This window comes from Hypomesus transpacificus, chromosome 6, assembly GCF_021917145.1.
Source record: "Hypomesus transpacificus isolate Combined female chromosome 6, fHypTra1, whole genome shotgun sequence".
Classification (NCBI taxonomy): Eukaryota; Metazoa; Chordata; class Actinopteri; order Osmeriformes; family Osmeridae; genus Hypomesus; species Hypomesus transpacificus.
The window spans coordinates 7,218,829-7,238,813 of NC_061065.1; the positions used below are offsets into that span (position 1 = coordinate 7,218,829).

The 19,985-nt window shown below is 44.7% G+C and overlaps 1 protein-coding gene across 3 annotated transcripts in view; it reads right to left on the bottom strand.

Moving 5' to 3' along the window:
* LOC124468790 (kelch-like protein 29) overlaps nucleotides 1–19,985 on the bottom strand; it is a 132,448-nt gene that overhangs the window by 76,837 nt on the left and 35,626 nt on the right. For 2 of the 3 annotated variants that reach the window (XM_047021750.1, XM_047021749.1), the window contains one exon: nucleotides 18,564–18,875. In XM_047021750.1, coding sequence (XP_046877706.1) covers nucleotides 18,564–18,836 — 273 coding nt within the window. In that variant the 5' untranslated portion in view covers nucleotides 18,837–18,875. Of the gene's footprint in view, nucleotides 1–15,027; nucleotides 15,133–18,563; nucleotides 18,876–19,985 lie in introns of those variants that run through there. The other variant, XM_047021751.1, reaches the window with a different exon arrangement.

Below are 19,985 nucleotides of genomic sequence, written 5' to 3' on the forward strand. Positions count from 1 at the left end.
GGCAAGTTCAATCAAGCAAATTATTTTTTGGGGGGGGAAGTCGTGACTCGAGTCGTAGATTACGAATCTAGTTTTTAAAATAAGCATGGGGTTACGAGACAAGACAGAAGAAATCCGCCAAGAAAAACGAGCCCCTTGGAAATGAAGTGTAGCTTCGGCTGGATCTGGTGGTGGCAAACGAGGGGGGAAGCAGGGCAGACAGAGAGAGGCAGTCTCTGAGAATAAGCAGTCACACAAGGCTAGAGGCACCCTCGACAACAGCCGTAAACAACAAGAATCCGCCTGCTCGGAAATACTGTCTGATGATGTCATATTTCCAGCCAAATCGCTTATAAAAGACCTGCGGTCACAATGAAAACATACCAGTCCAGACTGACATTCTGCTCTCGCTGTGTTGAGGACGGGAAAAGTAATGGACATCAGAGGCACGATTTATTCAGACTAACAGAACCTACTTTATTTATCTGTACAGTAAGTCAATACCGGATACATTATAGTCAGAGTGAGAATTATACAATGACAATCGGGGTGGGGGAGGGTCAACTTCTTCTCCAGGGCGTAAAGTAATATTTACGATTACAGGTAAGAACGATATATACATTTATCGACCCCCTCAACCTGTTGTTTTTGCCTCTTTTGGGGGGGTCCAAGTCTTAATTAGGGGGGGCAAACCCCCAAAAGCCCCTCCGTAATTTTAACCCTGATTATAGTGAGAAAAGTTAAAATATCGTCCACATCTAGTCATTCGTATCTTACAGCATGTGCTGCAGCCTTCCTTCAGTTACTTTTCAGCTCATAATCTCTCAGACATTCATTGAACACAGCACAGCAGCTACAGAGAGTGTGTTCCAGTCGAGGTAGGGCACAGACAAATGTCTTCCATATCTCTTTTTTGATATGCCAAACTGCAGACTGTCTGACCACTGACAGCAGACCTCATTAATAGAAGTGTTGTTTGAAAATCTGAGACATACGCGGATGGATTTGCAGGAATGAACCCTGACACACAACCCTGACATGTCCTTCGTTAGAGATTCTGTGTTGCTTTACCAGACAGCCTGTGAATATATCAGCCCCCCCCCCCAACAAAAAAAAACTTAAGCCAAACCTACATATCCTCTTAAAACATTTTTTTTTTTCTTCTTCGGAGGCCATTTTCCAGTCAGTCTTTGTTGGGTCTGGCTGAATGGGTTCCAGCTCCCTCGGGTGTGTGAGGGGGCTGAAAGACGGATTTTTATCCCAGAAGATGAAGTGGTCAGTGGCTAAGCGATGCGATGGCTGGGCACCCTGTGGTACAGCTCCAAGGTGTTGCCGGCAGTGGGAGAGTCTAGCCGACACGCGGCGAGAGGGAGGCTACACGAGAGAGACACGCTGGGATCATTACTGCCTTGCCAAAGAGGATAAACTAAGGGAGAGTCCTTGGTACTCTGCTGTACTGTAGGTGAACAACAAAAGAGGGTTGGTGAAGATTTAAATATTTTTAAATATTTTACTCAAAAAGAGGGGATTGTTTAAAAAGGGGGTTTCTTTCATTCAGACAGGAATGTGCAGCTAGCTATCTGGCCCAACACTGTTTTTTTTTTTTAAATGCTAATTTGGTTTTATCCATATGGAAAAACTCATTTCAAGGTCCACATCCTAGATGGAGAGTCTCGAACGACAGGTAAAATATAGATGTTTTCTTTTGAGTGTTATGATTTTGCTCCATCTATTTATTTTTTTCCTCCCCACTTCAATACCACTGCCGTAAAAACGTGCTGGTGCGGTTCAACATTTTTCAATGAACAAACACAGCTCCACAGAAAATACTTTAAAATGATGTGGGACTTCTTTTTTTCTGCAGTATACAGAAAACCAGTTTGCCGACACCAATGCTTCTGTCAATGCACTGTTGGGTCTCAAATTGTGAGGGTCATTCGTAAGTGATTTTTTTCCCTCACGTCTTTCAAGCCATACTATGACAGCAAGTACAGCCACTTTTAGAAATAAGCCCGGCCGAATAAAATCTTGTAGCTCTACAGGAACACAGTAAAAAATCCATTGATAAAGACCCCTTGACAGTAAAGCATCTAAAACATGCAGAGGGTCAATATCTTCTATACGGTAATGGAGGAGAAATCCAAAGGAGGCTTCAGAAAGCCTGGAGCGTGGCTGGGAGACGGTAAAATCAATGTGTACAAACATGCTGCCTGTTTCTTTGTTTTCGGCCATGTTGGTGCCCCACCCTCCCGGTGCAAGGTGGAGCACAAACTGCAAGGCTCCAAAATATCAGGGGTGAGGTGCTATACGGAATGACTAAACGCCTTGCAGTGCTATCAAAGAGGAAAAACCAAAGAGAGAGAAGTGTACCCGACTTGCTGGGCATCCATTTGTTTTCCCATTAATCTACAAACTGCTGAAAATCACAGATCTTCCCGCTACCTATTTCCTTGCCTCAATGCCAGCAATCAACACAGTCTCAAAAGGCTGTGAGAAATAGTCCAAGACATTGGCAGACACAATCACTTTGGACCACTATTTTTGGTACTCTCTCTTTGGTGACACTTCTCTAAATTCTTCATGATCCTTCATGATGCTTTGCATACAAGGCCACTAAGTGCAATTTTCTGTAAGATTTTAATTGCATTGTAGATCAAATAAACTTTCAGTCTAAAAGGTATACTGAATGGAGAGACAGCACTCTGGGATAAAATGTTGCCGCCTGACTTGAATAAGAGAGTAATAAACAGCTTTAATTGATTAAATTCAAGGGACTAATCCCACGTGTGCACTCACTCACACACACATACACACACACACACACACACACATGCACACACACACACACACACACACACACAAATAGTGTCACGTAGATCCATGTACAGTAACAGGATGCAGCATGGCATCAATAAATGATCATGCAGTGACATGTCCTACTATTTATAATTCAATGAAGTGCAGAAACACTTCATAGAATATCATTACACTACATTCATGAATACTGCGAAAAACAGAAAAGCACATACATTTAAGAGTTTGTGTGGGCTGCAAGGCATGTTCAAATACCCATCCAGAACCCCTTCTGAGAAGGCAGCAGCACTCTCAGGAACAGGAGCTGTGTTGTGTGCCCAAGTTCCTCCTCACCTACCCTCCCTGTAGATGTGTTGACAGCAGTGTAATCTGTGAGCTGGAAGCTGGCACGTCTGCTAAGTCTCTTGTAGAAAGACGCTGTGGAAGCGAGGGGAGGGGTGTGGCGGACAGGGTATTCTCCTCCTAAAGCTTATTGAGCTGTCACGTTTGAGTTCCTATCAGACGCCATTGATTTCTTGTCACATATTAGGGAGGATGGGCTTTACACCCCTCTCTGTAGCAGTCGGCTTCTAGGCCCCAAACGCAGACATCAGGAAGTCCATGTTTGCGTATCGATTTGGGTTGACACAGACAACTGTCCCTTATTTCAACTGATCCCGGTCGAAGGTGCCTGGTGGGGTTTCTCTCTGTAATCTTTAAGGGAAACCATCAGACTTAAATAAAGCGGGGAGTGGGGGTGGCACGATGGAGCCAATATAAGGTGTCATTATGTGACAGAGAGAGCCAGTTTAATGACACTATTAGGTCTGATTGTGGACACCTCATGGAACTCCCGTTCCAAGACTGTGGACGCTGTGAGGGAGCAGACAGTCAAAATGGATTTCAGCTGCATTTTTCTGACCTTTCCATCACTCATTGTTGCTGTCAAGAATAATTCTATTGGGACAGTGAGAAGAACCCATAATGACTGGTTTTGTGGAAGACCTGCAGACAAACATGACAATGATCAACGATGATTAAGTTTTAACATTTGGGACACAACGATACACAAGAAAGGAGTCCGAAAGAAAACCGAAGAAATATGAACACATCAATATACCTTTGGTATTTGGAGGCGAATACTAATAACTCAAAACAGAGAAAACACTTCCTTGTAAGTGCCCTCCATGTCATAACCGACCAGGCGAGACATCCACATGAGAGGCCAGTGCCTTTTTTATAAATCTGCAGTGTTCCCGGAGCACAATAAATAGGTTGTGTTCTCCATGGAGACGAGCCCTCATAATGGAGATATACAATGGGCATGCAGAGGACATTGCTTGTGAGAATAGCCACAATCTCACGGCTACGCCTGGACATTAGCAAGAGTCATTAGGCCTGTTTAAATGAGGTCGTTAAGCTGATGAAATGAGGCCGTATATTTGAGTGTGGAAGAAAAGAAGAGTTCCTATTCCTTATTGTTAGACAGTCTCTTCTGAGTCAATTGCACCATAAGTCTGACAGAGCTAGGAGGGGTCCTGCATGGGGCATTTAGAAAGCTGAAAGTCAACATTTCAGAGAGTTCACACAAACCTCCATCACTGTCAAATAAACTTTAATAGCGGCAATATCTCCCCAAATAATGTAATCGCGCAGCTACATTTGTATGCAAGACTTGATAATACAGCTATGAGGATGCAATAATTGGACAGTGCTTTTATTCCCCTGCAGCTAATATTGTTTTAAACAGATTTGACTGGTGAGAGGCTGAGAAGGCTCTTTGCTACGAACGAACGCTTGAGCCTCACGTCTCGTCTTTCAGAATCAGAATCAGAATCAGAATGGGATTCATTTGCCATGAAAGTTTGCACAGACAAGGAATTTGCTTTGGCAGGAAGGTGCATACAGTAAACATATAGGAATCTTAAATTTAAATATGTGGTCTAACTATACTAAGGATACATAAACTAGCAATACTAAGTGGAATACAATTAAAATAAAATATACAATAAGTAAAATATTTCTGAAGCCGTTCCCCATACACACCCGAATGGAGAACAAATCCATCTCGTACACAGCAGCCACGTCCTACACGTGAACATGTCCTCCAACTGTAGGTCAGTTTAAAGCACAGCCTTTTATTCTCAGTCGATTGTTGATCAACACTTCACAATTACTTCTGAATCGCCAGAAAATCTCAACACCGCAAGGACATCGCTTGTGAGGTGGTCATATGTCTCAATCACGACGGGAAAGGTCCTCGCAAGGATCACGGAGTAAGATTATGTTTTAGCGGCAGGAGAATACGACTAAGTCTGAGTTCTACAGAAACACAAAGCTAGTCAAGGATGAGAGAGTTCAACCGCACAGAGATATTAACTGTCATTCTGCTTGACAAGGCCTCTGACAGGGTTTGACAGAGACCGCGGCTGTAAGAGCTCAGAGAAAGAGTAAGCATGGTCATAAAGAACGAGAGCTTACGTTTAAACATCCATCGTTACAGCAGCTTTGAGGCGGATGACCCCCTAAGTCCAAACACTGAAATATGACAACACTTTCTCTCTGTATAGTGACACGTCCCATTCCAATGCTTATCTAGGATTAAGGCTTTGATTAATCAACAAACTCTTTTGTTAACCGTTTCATTACGCAGCTAGGTTTGTATGGACGGTGATTCACACAAAGGTTCTGCTCTGGTGATATCTTTAAAATCTTTCCCTATTTAGTCACTGCCTGTGAACCTTACTGTGTATAGATTATAATCTAGTATATCTGATGTTTGTGTTGTGATGTACCTAAGGTTCTGAAAACGGACAGGCAGCAACATGTTGCTATACCACTGAACTGATGTTGTAAAGTAGACAATTAATTATTGTTAGACATATCATGGCAACCTCAGTAAATAAATGATCATAATGTTCATTCATGCTCCAGTTTGATGATGCTTTCCTTTTCCTTTGTGTTTTTGCCCATGTCTGTAGCAGAGTGTGACCCTACTGAAAGCCTGGTGTACGGTAAACAGCCCTTAAATTAGGTCCCTGGCCTTCCAGCTTGGTTATCTGTGATGATCGGAACAGTGTGTGCTGCTTGAAAAGACTCATTTCCCTTCTGGCGCATCATTTAACATGTCTCATTTGAGCAGGAAATATGCAGGTCACATATCCAGAGATTTCTGGTCACATTTTTACCTCACATAATACACATCTAAATGATCTGAATAAAAACAATGGCTAATTTCTTTTTTTTTGGGGGGGGGGGGGTTATCATGTAATAAATATTAATACCATTCCTTTGAACAAGTTAAATCAGAAGTCTGTGCCTTAAGCTAAAAGGACAAAAAAAATTCTGGTAACTGCACCTCAACCTAGATCTTTCAAGGGCAACTGAATCTGACTCCAAAACAAAATCTGAAAATGCCCAGCAACACTTTAAGAAAAAGGAAATGTTGACAACATTTATGCAAATTCTTGGTTACTGTCAATGTTACTGTTGTGAAAAAAGAGAGATGGTTGGCAACCTCATCAATTTCATGATGCAAAAACAAACACTGAGACAGTCGTTCTAAAAAATAAAATCACAAAGTCACTGTTAGACAAAAGTTTCAGAGAGGATAATGATAATTATGTTTCACAGACAAAGATATTATAAGACGTTTCTATATATATTTTAGTTTTATTTGCACAAGATCTAATTATTGTCCATGCTTCATAAAAAAAATACAGTACATTGAGATAGCTGTCAAAGGTCATAAGTAACTAAAATTATGTTCTGGTCGATGAACGTTCATGGGTAGCGCTTCACTTGAACGGGGTCTTCATAGGAATTCATGACCTTTATGAAACCCTCCTTGACATATTCATGAGTTTAACGTGAGTTTAATCATTCATGGCAACCTTCGCAACACATCACTTTAACATTACTTTAATGTCGTTTGAGGAATATTTTCGAAACAAAAGTCTGCTTTTTAAACAAGAACCCACCATAGGCATCCAAATGTATTAACAATGATGAAGATGAAAAAGGTCTGAGCATGTTATTCATAGATTACCTTTTTAAAACTCATTACCAAACAAGAAATTATATCAGATATTCTAAACATACCACACTGCTAAAGGGGATTTAAATACAATATAACACCTCGTACGCAGCTCTAGTGTGTAGGTCTATATGTGTTCCTAATTGTGTGTGTATGTGTGTGAGAGAGAGACAGAGAGATTGTGTATAATGTAAAAACGGAATTACACTTTTCTTTTTAGCATTTCTTTTTATCTGATGTTGCGTGATACTTTCACCCTTATGGGCGTTATGAATGATTATAAAGACCCCTTTCAAATAAGGTGTTAAAATTAATAAAATGTTCTAGAGAATTCTACAAACTTAGTGTGGAGCTACAGTATAATTTGAGGGCAGGTGTTGAGGGCCACATTCTGTGAATAAAAAATATACTCCCTGGTACGTAGGTATGTAATAATTAGATTTAGCATGAGCCCTTTCAGCATGTGGCTCTTGATGCTTTGATCAGGAGTAACTAACAGACTTGTCAAGGACAGTGCCCTTCATTCAGACAATGCATTTCTATTTAATTTACAGACTCGCACCTTGTTAAAGGCCACACTGAAAAGGTTATAAGCTTTTCTTAAAAATATTTTTTTTGTTATGTTGATTTTGAAAATGGAGTCACACGCAGTGTGAGAGCTGAAACTGAAGCAGATCTAATTCGACACCGAAATGCTTTTACAGTAGATCTGAACAGGTTCACATTTAAACACAACAACACAAAAGCAAGTCTGCAATAAATCGTACTCTAATAATAACACCCACAACCCCTTGAATAATGATTGTGCTTCGGTGGTGTTTGACAATATTTATTGCTTTCCCTCCAACGTTTGCACACTCCATAATGCCTCGTGATGAAATGGCTGCGATTTCAATCTGACCTTGAACGTGTTCCCTCCCTGCTCCGTACCAACTGGAACATGTAATAATGAAAAGTGTAAGCAACGTGGGGAAGCGGAAATGTCACGACAAATCAGGCTTCTAGGAGACACAGCAGGTTGTGCGCTACTAACATGAACAAAACTGACAAACTTGGTAAACAGGGCAACCCTCGGAGACCGGAGGGTGTTTGTTGTTCTTTGAGCACGTCTAAAATATGACTCATAAACCTGGCTGACATTTATAGCTCCTGGTAATACTACGAGTAATGGATCAAATGAGCCGGAGTCGTCATCGAAGGATAGAGGGGAAACTCGGCGGTGCAATCATCATACACTAAATTCTCAAGACGCTCGCATCGAAGCCCAACCATGGCAACTCCAGCTCCGCTTCTGTTTGTTTCTCTCTCTCTCTCTCTCTCTCTCTCTCTCTCTCTCTCTCTCTCTCTCTCTCTCTCTCTCTCTCTCTCTCTCTCTCTCTGTTTCTCTCTGTCTGTCTGAATGACAGCCCTTAAATGACTTGACTTGACATGACTAGAGGTGAGGAATGCTGACTCAGACCCTCACATCTGCTGAAGGACAGACAGCGCAGGTACACTGCAGAGATCAACACCACAGCACCCGGCAGTGTTTAGTTTACAGTGCCACAACAAACCCTAAAGAGTTGTCAATTAGGATCCAAAAATATGGTAACACGAAGGGATTTTATACCTTCTTCACAATTATTTTATATACCAATGAAATCAACAACAAAAAAAGATGTATCAGATTACACAGCACCTACATTTACTCTAAGGTGCCCTGCCCACTCCATTAGTTTACTTCCAGTCCCGTCATCAAACAACAAACAATTGATAACTTTTATATAATGCACAAAAAAGCACAGCCAATTGATGTTGTTATCTTACTAGTAGTGGATCATTACATGATTTTTAGTTTTTGCTAAGGGCACTTTTCTAAAAAACCTCACATCAGAAGCCACACCACCATATATGTAAACATGAAGGAATAACATTTTCTTACAGTGTGTCTAGCGGTTTGGGCTAATGGGTGCTGGGCAGTATGGTTCTCCACAGAGCTGATAATGAGAAACAGTGAGCTCCCAGTAATTTGTAAGCAGGAGTTAAGGTCAAACCGCAAAAGCGAGATGATTGAGTCACCCCCAAAGTCCCTATTAGAATTTGCATTTTAAAATATATCTATTATTTATGTGCGTATTATTCAAATGACAGGCTGAGAGACTCCCTCGAGTACAGGGAGCCAGGTCCAGACACACGGGAAGCCACCATGAGAGAGATAGAGAGACAAAAAAAGAGAGAGAGAGAGCGACAGAGAGAGAGAGAGAGACAGAGAGAGACAGAGAGAGAGGCCAACGGACAGGAACAGAGAGTTGGAAGAACAGACAAAAACAGATCTTTGAACTCATTAAAAGTGTCCATCATGACTGTGTGTGCTGCAAATGATGATTGTTTTTAGGGTCTTCCCAGTTTGGCTGTAATAGATTAACGAGAGACTCTATGTAGCCTTCTGCAATACCTTTTTGCGCCGACACCCAGTATTTATAACAGGTACTATGTTGTGTATGGCTCCCAGAATCTTCATTTCAACTCTCAGCGCAAGCCTTTGTTATTAGCCTGAAATAAAATTATATCAGAAGGTCTAATCAATAGCCCAGACAATGCATGTCCATTCCATTTCCTACAGCAGATTACTGAACCGCATACTCCCCCCCCACAAACAGGCATACAGATGTTTAATTAAAAGGCTATTAATTATGGTAATAACCTGAGCACCCCATCCATCACAATACAACACAGCAGTGGATAACTAGAGAGACAGGCTGCTACAGCTGCCTGTGTTGTTCAACGTTCCACATTCCGTGTTCTGTGTTCCGAGTTCCACATGGGAAGCTCCAGGACCCAAGCTGATCAAACATGGACCTGATCCATCCCAGATACCAGCTCAGAGGGGGGAAATGGAGCACACAGTCAATTGGATATTGATTTAGCCTCCCTGGATATTCAAAGAAACATCTCAGAAGCCATGGGAGAAGTCTGTGTTTTGCACCCACTTAGAAAAACACCGCCTAGTCACCTGAAGACTTGAACAGCAACGAAGGTTATTTCCAATTAAAGGCAGAGCAGGCAGCACAGTAACCTCACCACTGCTGAGGGAAATATTGGTCACTGTTGCCAGGAGTCAAGATTCACCCTGAGGCGTTGATATTGAATCATCTGCCATAATTGCTCTTTTATAAGGCAGATTCATTTATACACACACACACATCATGCCACAAAAGAGCCCACAATATCAGAAAAATGTGGCTTTTGTTGCACATGACAGATGCTTGAGAGCAATTGTGGAGATCTATGTCAAAGGTGTTAGGCATCTCCAAGTGAAGAGGCAGCCATTCTCCAGTGACTAGATGTTTACTGGAGAATGATAAACACTTGATCACTCTGATGACACACATCATGAGGTCTGGGCATGGTATCTAAATGCTATTTCGAAAAATGTGATTGATGCTTTTAAAACCCTGCATTTGTGCTCAGCTTTCGGACAGAGTTAACCTTAAGGTGGCGGTGCCTCTGAATGTCAACCCTTTTCCATGCAGACCTTTTTAAATGCCACCACTCTCTATTCTGCCCTCGTGGAACGGGGGAGACAAAGAGGAGGGGGGTGGGGGAGAATGGGGGAGAAGGGGCAGTGACAGATAAGAGAGGAGCAAGCTTTTTCAGGCTGAAAAACCAAATGACACGCAGTCAGCTAGACTCAGCGGGGAGTTCATTTAACACCTGAAGGGGAAGAACACGACTGCTAAGTGCGGGGGTCTTTCAAGGGCTGGAGATCCGATCCGCTCATCTGCAGATGTGCTCAATTACAGTGCGTGGACAGCTGACTGGAAGCTCAGACAGAGCAGGCTCCCCCTCTGCTTAATGTGCAGGAGACGCAGCAGCTGTGATAACCAGCCTGGCGACGCGGATGTCTCCAAGAGCTAAATGTGTCAACGTACTAGCATGCACAAAGCTACTGCTCTCATTATCGTGTAACCTTTAAAGCAAACCGTTCTGTTCTGCCATCGTATATTTCTCCTCAAGGGGACCCTCTGTTTGATACAGTATGTTATATATAAGATTATGTGTGCGATGCCACAAACAGTAGATGACACAGGTGACATGACTGCTTAAATCAGCTGCCAGGATATTTTCAGTGGTGGTGATGGTGGTAAAGGGCAGCTGGGCAGGTCAGAGGGTCATGCTTCGACTACAGAACCCAACCCCCTGAATCTGACCTATGACCTTATAACGCCACCATGAGGACGTGGTGAAAGCTCCGTGGAGGCATCGTCAGAAGACTGTCGGGACAAATCTAACAAGACAGCCGCTTCGACGTGCGTTGAGATCATAGACCGCCGAGGCGGACCGGGAGCCTACCAACATTTCTTTCAAATGGAAAGTGACAAGCTTTCAAACCCTGTACATCACAGCTCTTTTGACCTGAGACATGTGGCCAATGTAGCCGACTATGGGAAAACGGTTTGTCGGTTTGGGCTTTGCCCCAAAGACTTCCAGGCCGGGAGAGATTGAGAATCGAGCGTCGTCGCCGGCGACGACTCTACAACCCCGGTCGTCTATTCTCCGGCATCAAAGAGCACCTCTATCGCCGCCGCTACCACTACCACTATCCCATAATACATCTCTGCCACTCAGCGCCAACGGATCAGCAATCCAATTTCACACACGTACGCTCACGAGGAGCTAGGCTGGCAGAACTGTAGGGACATGGATGCACGGCGCCAGGTAGACTGGGATACGTTTAAAGTGGAGAGAAAGAAGAGATGGGGCGTGATAAGGGAGAGGAACAGAATAAGATGAAATAGAGAAATAGAGAGGGGGGGGAGGGGTAGAAGAAGGGTTTTCTATCCCTATCGTAAGAACTATCATTGGACTCAACCACAGAAGGGAGGGGGGAGGGATTAATGTTCACAGTGTCCTAGGCTCATCCAGTCCTTCTCTAAACAGCACCTTCTGTATGGAAAAAAGGCATCATGGAAATACATGGTAAAGAGAGTGAAAGAGAGGAACAGATAGAGAGAGAGAGAGGATGGGAGAAAATTGAGAAGGAAAGCGCTGGTGAGATGATGTCTGTACAGTACACCTTTGTTTACCCAGCAGCGTCTCCAGTGCTCACTCCTATTCAACCACATAGACAAAGGACCCTGTGTTACAGGAGCAGATAGACAGCAGCGAAACATAACCCTCTCTGTTCCTTTCTTGATCCCAGATAGCATGAACAGTCACTGTGGCCATAGAGGAGGTCTTGTATTATTCATCTTAAACGGAGAGGTTTGAATGTGATACTGTATATTATGGGCTTATTTCACTGAACAACTAAACTCGGTGGTGTGGGTGGAGAACCAGAGTTGCCTGTATCCATACCCTCCCACACAGCTACGCTTAGCCCAGGAGAGCACACACACCCCCTCACTGGTCAGCTCCCACAACCAGCAGGAAGCATGCGGGCCTTTGATAGTCCCACACAGGCCGGTAGAGCCATCCCATGCTGCCAGAGCACTGGCTGGGTTTTTATTATCAGAGTTGTTTCCGGTGACAGAACAGCAGAACAGCAGACTGTTCCTGGCTTTCTGACCAGATTCTGCTCCGGGTCCATGTGGTGGAGGAGGAGCCTAAACTGGGACACTGGAGAGGGGGGGTGAAGACTTGGACAGGAAGAGAACGTTACGGGACAGAAAGTAAAAAAAAACAGATGGACGGATTGGCAGGCAGGCTGACACAGACAAACAGAGAGACAGGAAGGCAGACCACCATGAAGGCAGACCAACATGAAGGCAGACTAACATGAAGGCAGACCAACAGGAAGGCAGACCAACACGAAGGCAGACCAACAGGAAGGCAGACCAACATGAAGGCAGACCAACACGTAGGCAGACCAACGAAGGAGTCCGTTTACCGCGGTGTAGCAGAACCCCGCAGACAGGAACATGCACTGTGGGAAGATTTAGACTGGTATACGCCATGGTCCAACATTCTGTTACAGAGATTGACAAGAGAGGCTGAGATAACAGATGGCTCCTCCTTTTCCCTGATCTTCTCCTGTCACATAAACTGTGCTCCAACACTCGGATGGCTAGGCCTCTTATTTATACATCTCATGCTACAGAAATGCCACGGGAAAAACACTATTTTGATCAGCGAATGGAGTTATTGATTGCTGTATGTTCTAGGATTTCTTTACGCTCAGGGAAAAAATTAAGCAATGTTGAGCTGAAGCTTACTTTCACCGTCATGTTCATCTGACAGCAAACAGTCCATTGACAGAGGTGAGTATTCTTTGTCCTTGATTCCTAGGTCTGTGTCGGTTGCCAGGTCTGGTTTAAACCCCCCTAATGCGACCCACATGCTGACAGGCCTGCAGTCCCCAGGGCACTGGTTCTGGGGAAACACAGGATCCATGCTCCTCATTAACACTTAACTGTTTCCATGCAGCATCTCAGGGAAAATCACTGTTCAATCAGCGAAAATCAAGGTTCATAATAGGTCCTATTGTTGCCTTGGGAATGCTTTAAAAAGGGTATTTATATACTGTAAAGCCATGTATCTAACTATATGCTCTTCTGGTTCTACCCATTGCCTTATTTGCTTTTCACAATGTATGCTTCATGTTTGGGCTGCCCGCAGTGTTTTTGGGGCTATCTCGTTGTTTATGATCATTGACATGCACTTTTTGTAAAGCTCTTTCTTGAAAATCGCTTTGAATAAAAACATCTGCTAAATGAATACATATAAATCTAGGTTTCAGTAAATAAATAAAATAAAAAGGTAATTACTAATGTGGATTAGGTATTGGTGTTCAGCTGATGTTTTGGACAGGTAAAGGTCCGATAACCGACTGACCGTAAAGTTAACATTCTGTATCGGGTTGCATGTCAACATCAAACCAGGGAGTCAGAGTTGTCTGTAACTTGCAGTAAACACATCAGACTCCTCAGAGACAGTAAAGGAGAAGAGGCATCTGTTCTAACGTGAGAGCGTTGTGGAGTTCCTCAAGGGCAGCTCTCTGCCTCCACAGTGAAGGCTCGCTTTATCAGAGCCCCCATATGGATCAGATGGACATCTCAAAGAGAACCCGACGCTTCATAAGCAGCTCTGCAGGGAACCTCTACACTATTCACAGATAATACAGGACTCACTCACACACACACACACACACACACACACAAGTTGCCGTGGAGTGCTTTTCTGCCAGTTTTCGGCCCTCATTAAGAGCAAAAAACAGAGAAATTCTAAATCTTCAACGAAGAAAAAGGCGGCAACACAGGAGACCCGTCTTTGACCTTGGAAAGATACTTTCAGGTTTCTACATAATCAACATATACATAGAACATCAGGCTTCAAGGATACAATGCTAAAAGATGGGAATAGAAGTCCTCTTCGGTCATTAATAGTTGATCGACTTACTTGTGAAGAACTGCCGAAAGAGACGTACCTCCTCTTAGATCAGTCACCCGGAGTGACAACGCAGAAGAGATTATTAATCAGAACTGTATATTTTAGCGTAGTATAACCCTGCCACTCTTGAAAGAGACAAAGACACTATAAATCCAAGCTTTTAAGGACCACAGTCTGGCCTGCAATTTATAGCCTTGGCCAATGAAGTTATTTAAATTCCCACTCACAAAGAAATACCATGATTCATGATGCAGAGGATACGGTTTTCTTTTGTTTAAGCTTTACATTCCAAACAAATTCTACACTGAATGAGATAGTACAGTGACTATCCTATCAAAATGTACCTCGTTGACATTTACAGTTTTTAAAAACTCACCTCAGTAATTATATCTCAACATAAATAATATTTACCGTCTTTGAACGTCTTCAAGTCAACCAGTGACACAATAAGCTTTTAGAAAACTGTTAAAGCAGAGGAAGACTGCACAGACTATTTATGGCAGCCCTGATTCAATAGCTGTTCATGGAAAATTCCCAGCTTGTGGCAGAATCCATAGGGGATCTGGCATGTCTTTGAGACCACATGGAGAGACTGTCTGCTCTGTAAATGTAAAATTCCTTCTTATCAGAACAATCTCGTTCTTTCACTTGACAGTACAATTGCAGCAGACTTACCTTTTATACAAGCCTAATTCGAGGGAAATTTCCACCTGCCAACCTTTCCTTTTATTCCCTCTTGCTCTTTCTATCTCTCTGGCACGTGCTCTCCCTCCCAGCCTCCCCTGCATGTGCCTTTTTTAAACTTTAATCATCTTACCTTTGCCGCGACCTCCCAGACAAGGTTATCATACCTTCAAAACCAAGATATTTTTGTTGAGCCACAGCCTCAGTGAAGATTGAGATGATTTCATCATAGGTATGTTTTCACAGGCCGGCTCTTTTCTTCGCCTCTCTGACTGATCGTGTATAAGACCCCACCTGCCAAGGGTGATGGTGGTCTCTACGTGTGTCTGCGCTTCAGGGGGGAGATCCTACATGAGCGGTGTTGTGGGAGTTAATCTGAGGTGGCACACTGGGGTGGTTTCTCACTCGACTGGTTCCTTTTCAAAACAAGGAGCTGACTCATGCTCCATCATGCGTACAGTACGGCTCAGTGTGATATTTTTAATTAGGAAAATATAAAATTGTGCAACTATTAGCCACAAGTCTGTGCTGCTCTGCTGGTATTATGCACGGCACAGCAGTGAAAAATGTATATTTGAGTCACAGGCTCAAAAGGCTCATAACTTCTTAATCAGAGGAAGAGGGATTTGCCCTCTCAAACTGGGGCATTAGACTACAGCTCTGACTAAAATACCCACATGTATCAATGGGATAGTCACAGAAAAGGAGCTTTCTCCAGAATATTAATATTAGCATTACTTGATGAAAGGATCCACTGCGACCTGTCCTTAAACCCTCGTAGAGTCTTTCAAATCGCCCCAAAACACACTGAAAGAAATTCCATCCACAAACATTCCCTCCGCCATTATCCCTCAGACCAATGCATCTTCCAGGGAGCAGGTGAAAATTGTCTGGTCTCCCATTGTGGGTAATTGCTTGATGAATCTATGTAAATGAATGGTCGATGTCACTCCATATGACCTAAATAAACCTGATTGTGGTGCTTCCTCTTTCTCTAAAACCACAACCAGCACTGTCCTTCCCTCGCCATTCATCACCGGACACAGAAATAGCTCAGTCAACTGCCTTGGATTTATCTCTCCATGCAGCTGGGAACACAAAGTGATAATACATAAAAGTTAATTAAAACCGGTCCGGGATAAATAACAAAGAGCACCTCTAAATGAAACGCAGTATGCTGTTCCACGTGGCTGGTCGGCCGCTATGATGGAAGAGGCTGGCAGATGGCGTGCATCCTGCCTCAGTGCCTGCCTTCTTCACGCACACATGGCCAGGCCTGCCTGGGTCCCTACACGCCCCATGGGCTTCTCAGATCATGGAACCAGCACAGCGCAGCGTTTCAGAGCTGACAAGAGAAAACAAACCGTACACATATGCACGATTGGCACACACACACACACCTCTATAGATTCACACACACACATACACATACGCACACACATGGGGACAGACTTGTGCGAGAGCACAGATGTTGTGCTGCTTTTCCTTTGCGTGATGCCTGATGAGAAACGTTTTCACAGCAGAGATCCATAAGAGTCTGTCAGCGCTTTAGTGTAGCTGTGCCTGGACGGAGTAGGGAGCAAGGGGAGAACATGGGAAGGAGAAAGGAAGAGAGGGGGGGAGACAGAGAGTGGGGGGGGAGACAGAGAGAGAGGGGGGGAGACAGAGAGAGAGGGGGGGAGACAGAGAGAGAGGGGGGGGGGACAGAGAGAGAGGGGGGGAGACAGAGAGAGAGGGTGGGAGACAGAGAGAGGGGGAGACAGAGAGAGAGGGTGGGGAGACAGAGAGAGAGAGGGGGTGGAGAGACAGAGAGAGAGGGGGGGAGACAGAGAGAGAGGGGGGGGGGACAGAGAGAGAGGGGGGGAGACAGAGAGAGAGGGGGGGGGGACAGAGAGAGAGGGGGGGAGACAGAGAGAGAGGGGGGGAGACAGAGAGAGAGGGTGGGGAGACAGAGAGAGAGAGGGGGTGGGGAGACAGAGAGAGGGGGGTTAAAGAGGGACCCTCCACTGACAGCCAGTGGAGGTCTATCAGCGTGTAATTGAAGAGCACCAGAAGAGGCCTGCCTTTTCAAACACGGCTGTTCTGTGACGGCTGAGGAACAAAAGAGTGTCACAGGCGATATAGACTAGAAGGATGCTGCCCATGGTACACCCACTAGGCAGAGAGATATCAGGGGAACGCATCTGCATAATGTTGCACGCACAGACACACACATACACACACACACACAAACACAGCATAGTCTAATAACTGACAAGCAAGGCCAGGAGTGCTGATGCTAAATGTATAGCCACCGTACTGAGGGTTAGGGTTAGTATGCTACCACCGTACTGAGCGACTCTAATTGCCTTGGCAGCCACTGAATGATGACAATGGCCATGCGTGGAGTTGGAGGGAGCCTGCCCAGATATACAGTATGCAATTATTCAGCTCACAAAGGGGCCGGTTCTGGTGCCGGAGCAGATTTAACATTTCTCTGGTCAGTGAGTTCACTGAAGCACCTAATGATGAGCACTTAGGAGGTAAATTACTGGAGCCTTGTTTACCTCTGGTCTGGCCTTGGCAGCACTTAGCACCAAGTCTGAGAACAAGCTCCACTGCTGACAGGCAGAGAGCGGTGTGAGGTTGGAGGAGGTACAGAAGCCTCAAGCCTCTCAAGTTGATATTAAAAGAGCACCAATGTGATACTGAGAAGAAGCATGAGAAGAAGATGAATGGTCGTCATGGTAGCAAAGGCAGGAGCGAGAGAGAGATCGAGAGAGAGAGCTGACTCTCTTTTTGTTAAGATCTCTGATGGCTAAACTCCTCTTGATAAGGAACAATAGTTCCCTGTGCTCAATCTAGAGCACACACGCTAAAAATATGATCTGAAAAGAGTGACAGGTAGGTATTAATAAAAATAAGTCTGTGTTAGGCCCAAGCCGGGCTAGCATCTGAATAAAGGTAAAAGCCTTGTGTTAAGTCGTGATAATGTGTGCCACATTATAGTTCCGCACACTTGATCGATAAACAAACCGCACAGTTGATCGTTCGGAAAGTTAAACCTTCTGGTTTATATGAAGTTCATCACAGGAACACAGTCTTCAGGACATAACTTACTCCTCTAACTACTGACCAGCAAGAGCTTGTTAAGCACCGTAGGCTTGGCCCCGTCTCTGGAACTGCCTCAGGTGATTTACATAACGACGGGAGAAAATTAGCGAGGAGGAGAAAAGAGAGAGGACAAGCCTGCCATTTGGCAGAGAAGTAAAATGAAGATGGAGGTAAACGGTTTGGCGGGGAAGAAGAGCGGGGGAGAGAGAGGGAGAGAGGGAGAGAGAGGGGGAAAGGAAGAGAGGGAGAGAGAGAGAGAGAGAGGGAGAGAGAGAGAGAGGGAGAGAGAGAGGGAGAGAGTGAAGAGGAGGGAGGCTGGAGAACTCTGAGATAAAAGAGAGAGGGGTATTACAGAAGGCAGGGAAAGACTTGGGAGGGCTGAAAGCATTGGAGCATGGAGAGAGAAAAGAAGGAGAAAGTTGGAGGGAACAGAAAGAGAAAGTTAGGAGGAGACAGAAGAAGTTGGAGAACGGTGCAAGAGCAGAGAGTTGGAAAGCACAGGAAAGCGTGGAGAGAGTTAAAAGGTTTAGCTAAAGGGGGCCCCCGGGGGGAAAGTGGGAGAGATTCATCAGAGACCAGGGTGAAGAGGATGACAGCCTGGAGTCCTTACCTTCACAGAAGCAGCAGTAACCGATCCGGCGATCGACACCCCACGCTTGACGACCATGTCACCGCTGGACGTTGTCACAGCAACTGTTACTGGGGTGGGGAGGAGGGAGGAAATAAGGGGAAGAGGGAGGAGCCCTGGTCGGTTGTTTCCGTTGACGACGGCGGCGGCACAGCTGTGATTGGCTCCTCCGTTGTGGGGGGCGGACGGTCGGACGTCTCTGCGCTCCCACGATCCCCGGTAGTCCCTCTCGAAGCGGTGGTGGTGGCGTGACATCACTTCCTCTTCCTCTCAGAGGGATCGACAGGGGTCAGCCTGGACAGAAATGGGTAGAAGGGGAAGAGACGGGGTGAGATACTGTATGGTATTTCAAACCCTGGTCTAACATACGGTCTCTTGAAAGGCATGTTTTCAGAGAAGGCCATGGGAAAGCTTCACACTAGAGAACGTGAGGGAGAGACAGAAAGACAGACAGAGAGAGACGGAGAGAGAGACAAAGAGAGGGAGATAAAGAGAGGGAGATAAAGCGAGAGAGAGAGAGAGAGAGAGAGAGAGAGAGAGAGAGAGAGAGAGAGAGAGAGAAAGCGAGATAGAGAGAGACAGAGAGAGAGAGAGGGAGATAAAGCGAGATAGAGGGAGATAAAGCGAGATAGAGAGAGACAGAGAGAGACAGAGAGAGAGAGAGAGAGAGAGAGAGAGAGAGAGAGAGAGAGAGAGAGAGAGAGAGAGAGAGAGAGAGAGAGAGAGAGAGGGGGAGGCAGTGAATGTGTGAATGCTCCCAGCATCTGCTCCCAGTGCGCCTGACTGACATGGAACACACTCCGGCTCATTTGTTGATTCTAATTCCTCCTCTCCCAGTCGTTAATGAGAGCTGAAACAGGAAGAGGAACGAGCATCACCATGCAGGTCTATAAAAAAACATCCCCTTTTTAAGGGCTAATTAGAGTTTGGTTACCAAGGATATTTTAGGCTCCTATCAAAAGGTGAATTTTCCAGCTGCTGCGAGTCAATCCAACTCTGAGTTGTCGCAGGAAGGTTCTGTACAGTGCAGGCAGACAACATGGTACCTGACTGTGTCACAGGTTTATTATGAACATGTCTGTCAGAGATAAACCCCTATTCAGACACACAGAGGAAAAACCAGGTTCTGGGTGTGAAAAGGGTCACCATGACATTGGTATAGCACACATCAAAGTTCTGTACCACAGACAGTGTGTCATTCTACTGTATCTGAGATCATAAAGCTGGATCTGGTCCTCTGTAGTAAAACCCATCACAGGGGGTTTGTAGTGTATTGTAGTCATCACCAAAGCAATGCTATGCTTCCTAGCACACGATAAGAGGCCTTAAAAGAAATAAATAACAACCTCAAACCGGGTTCAGGAACCTCCATGCAAATCCCTGGATTGTGAGGCGAGAACGACA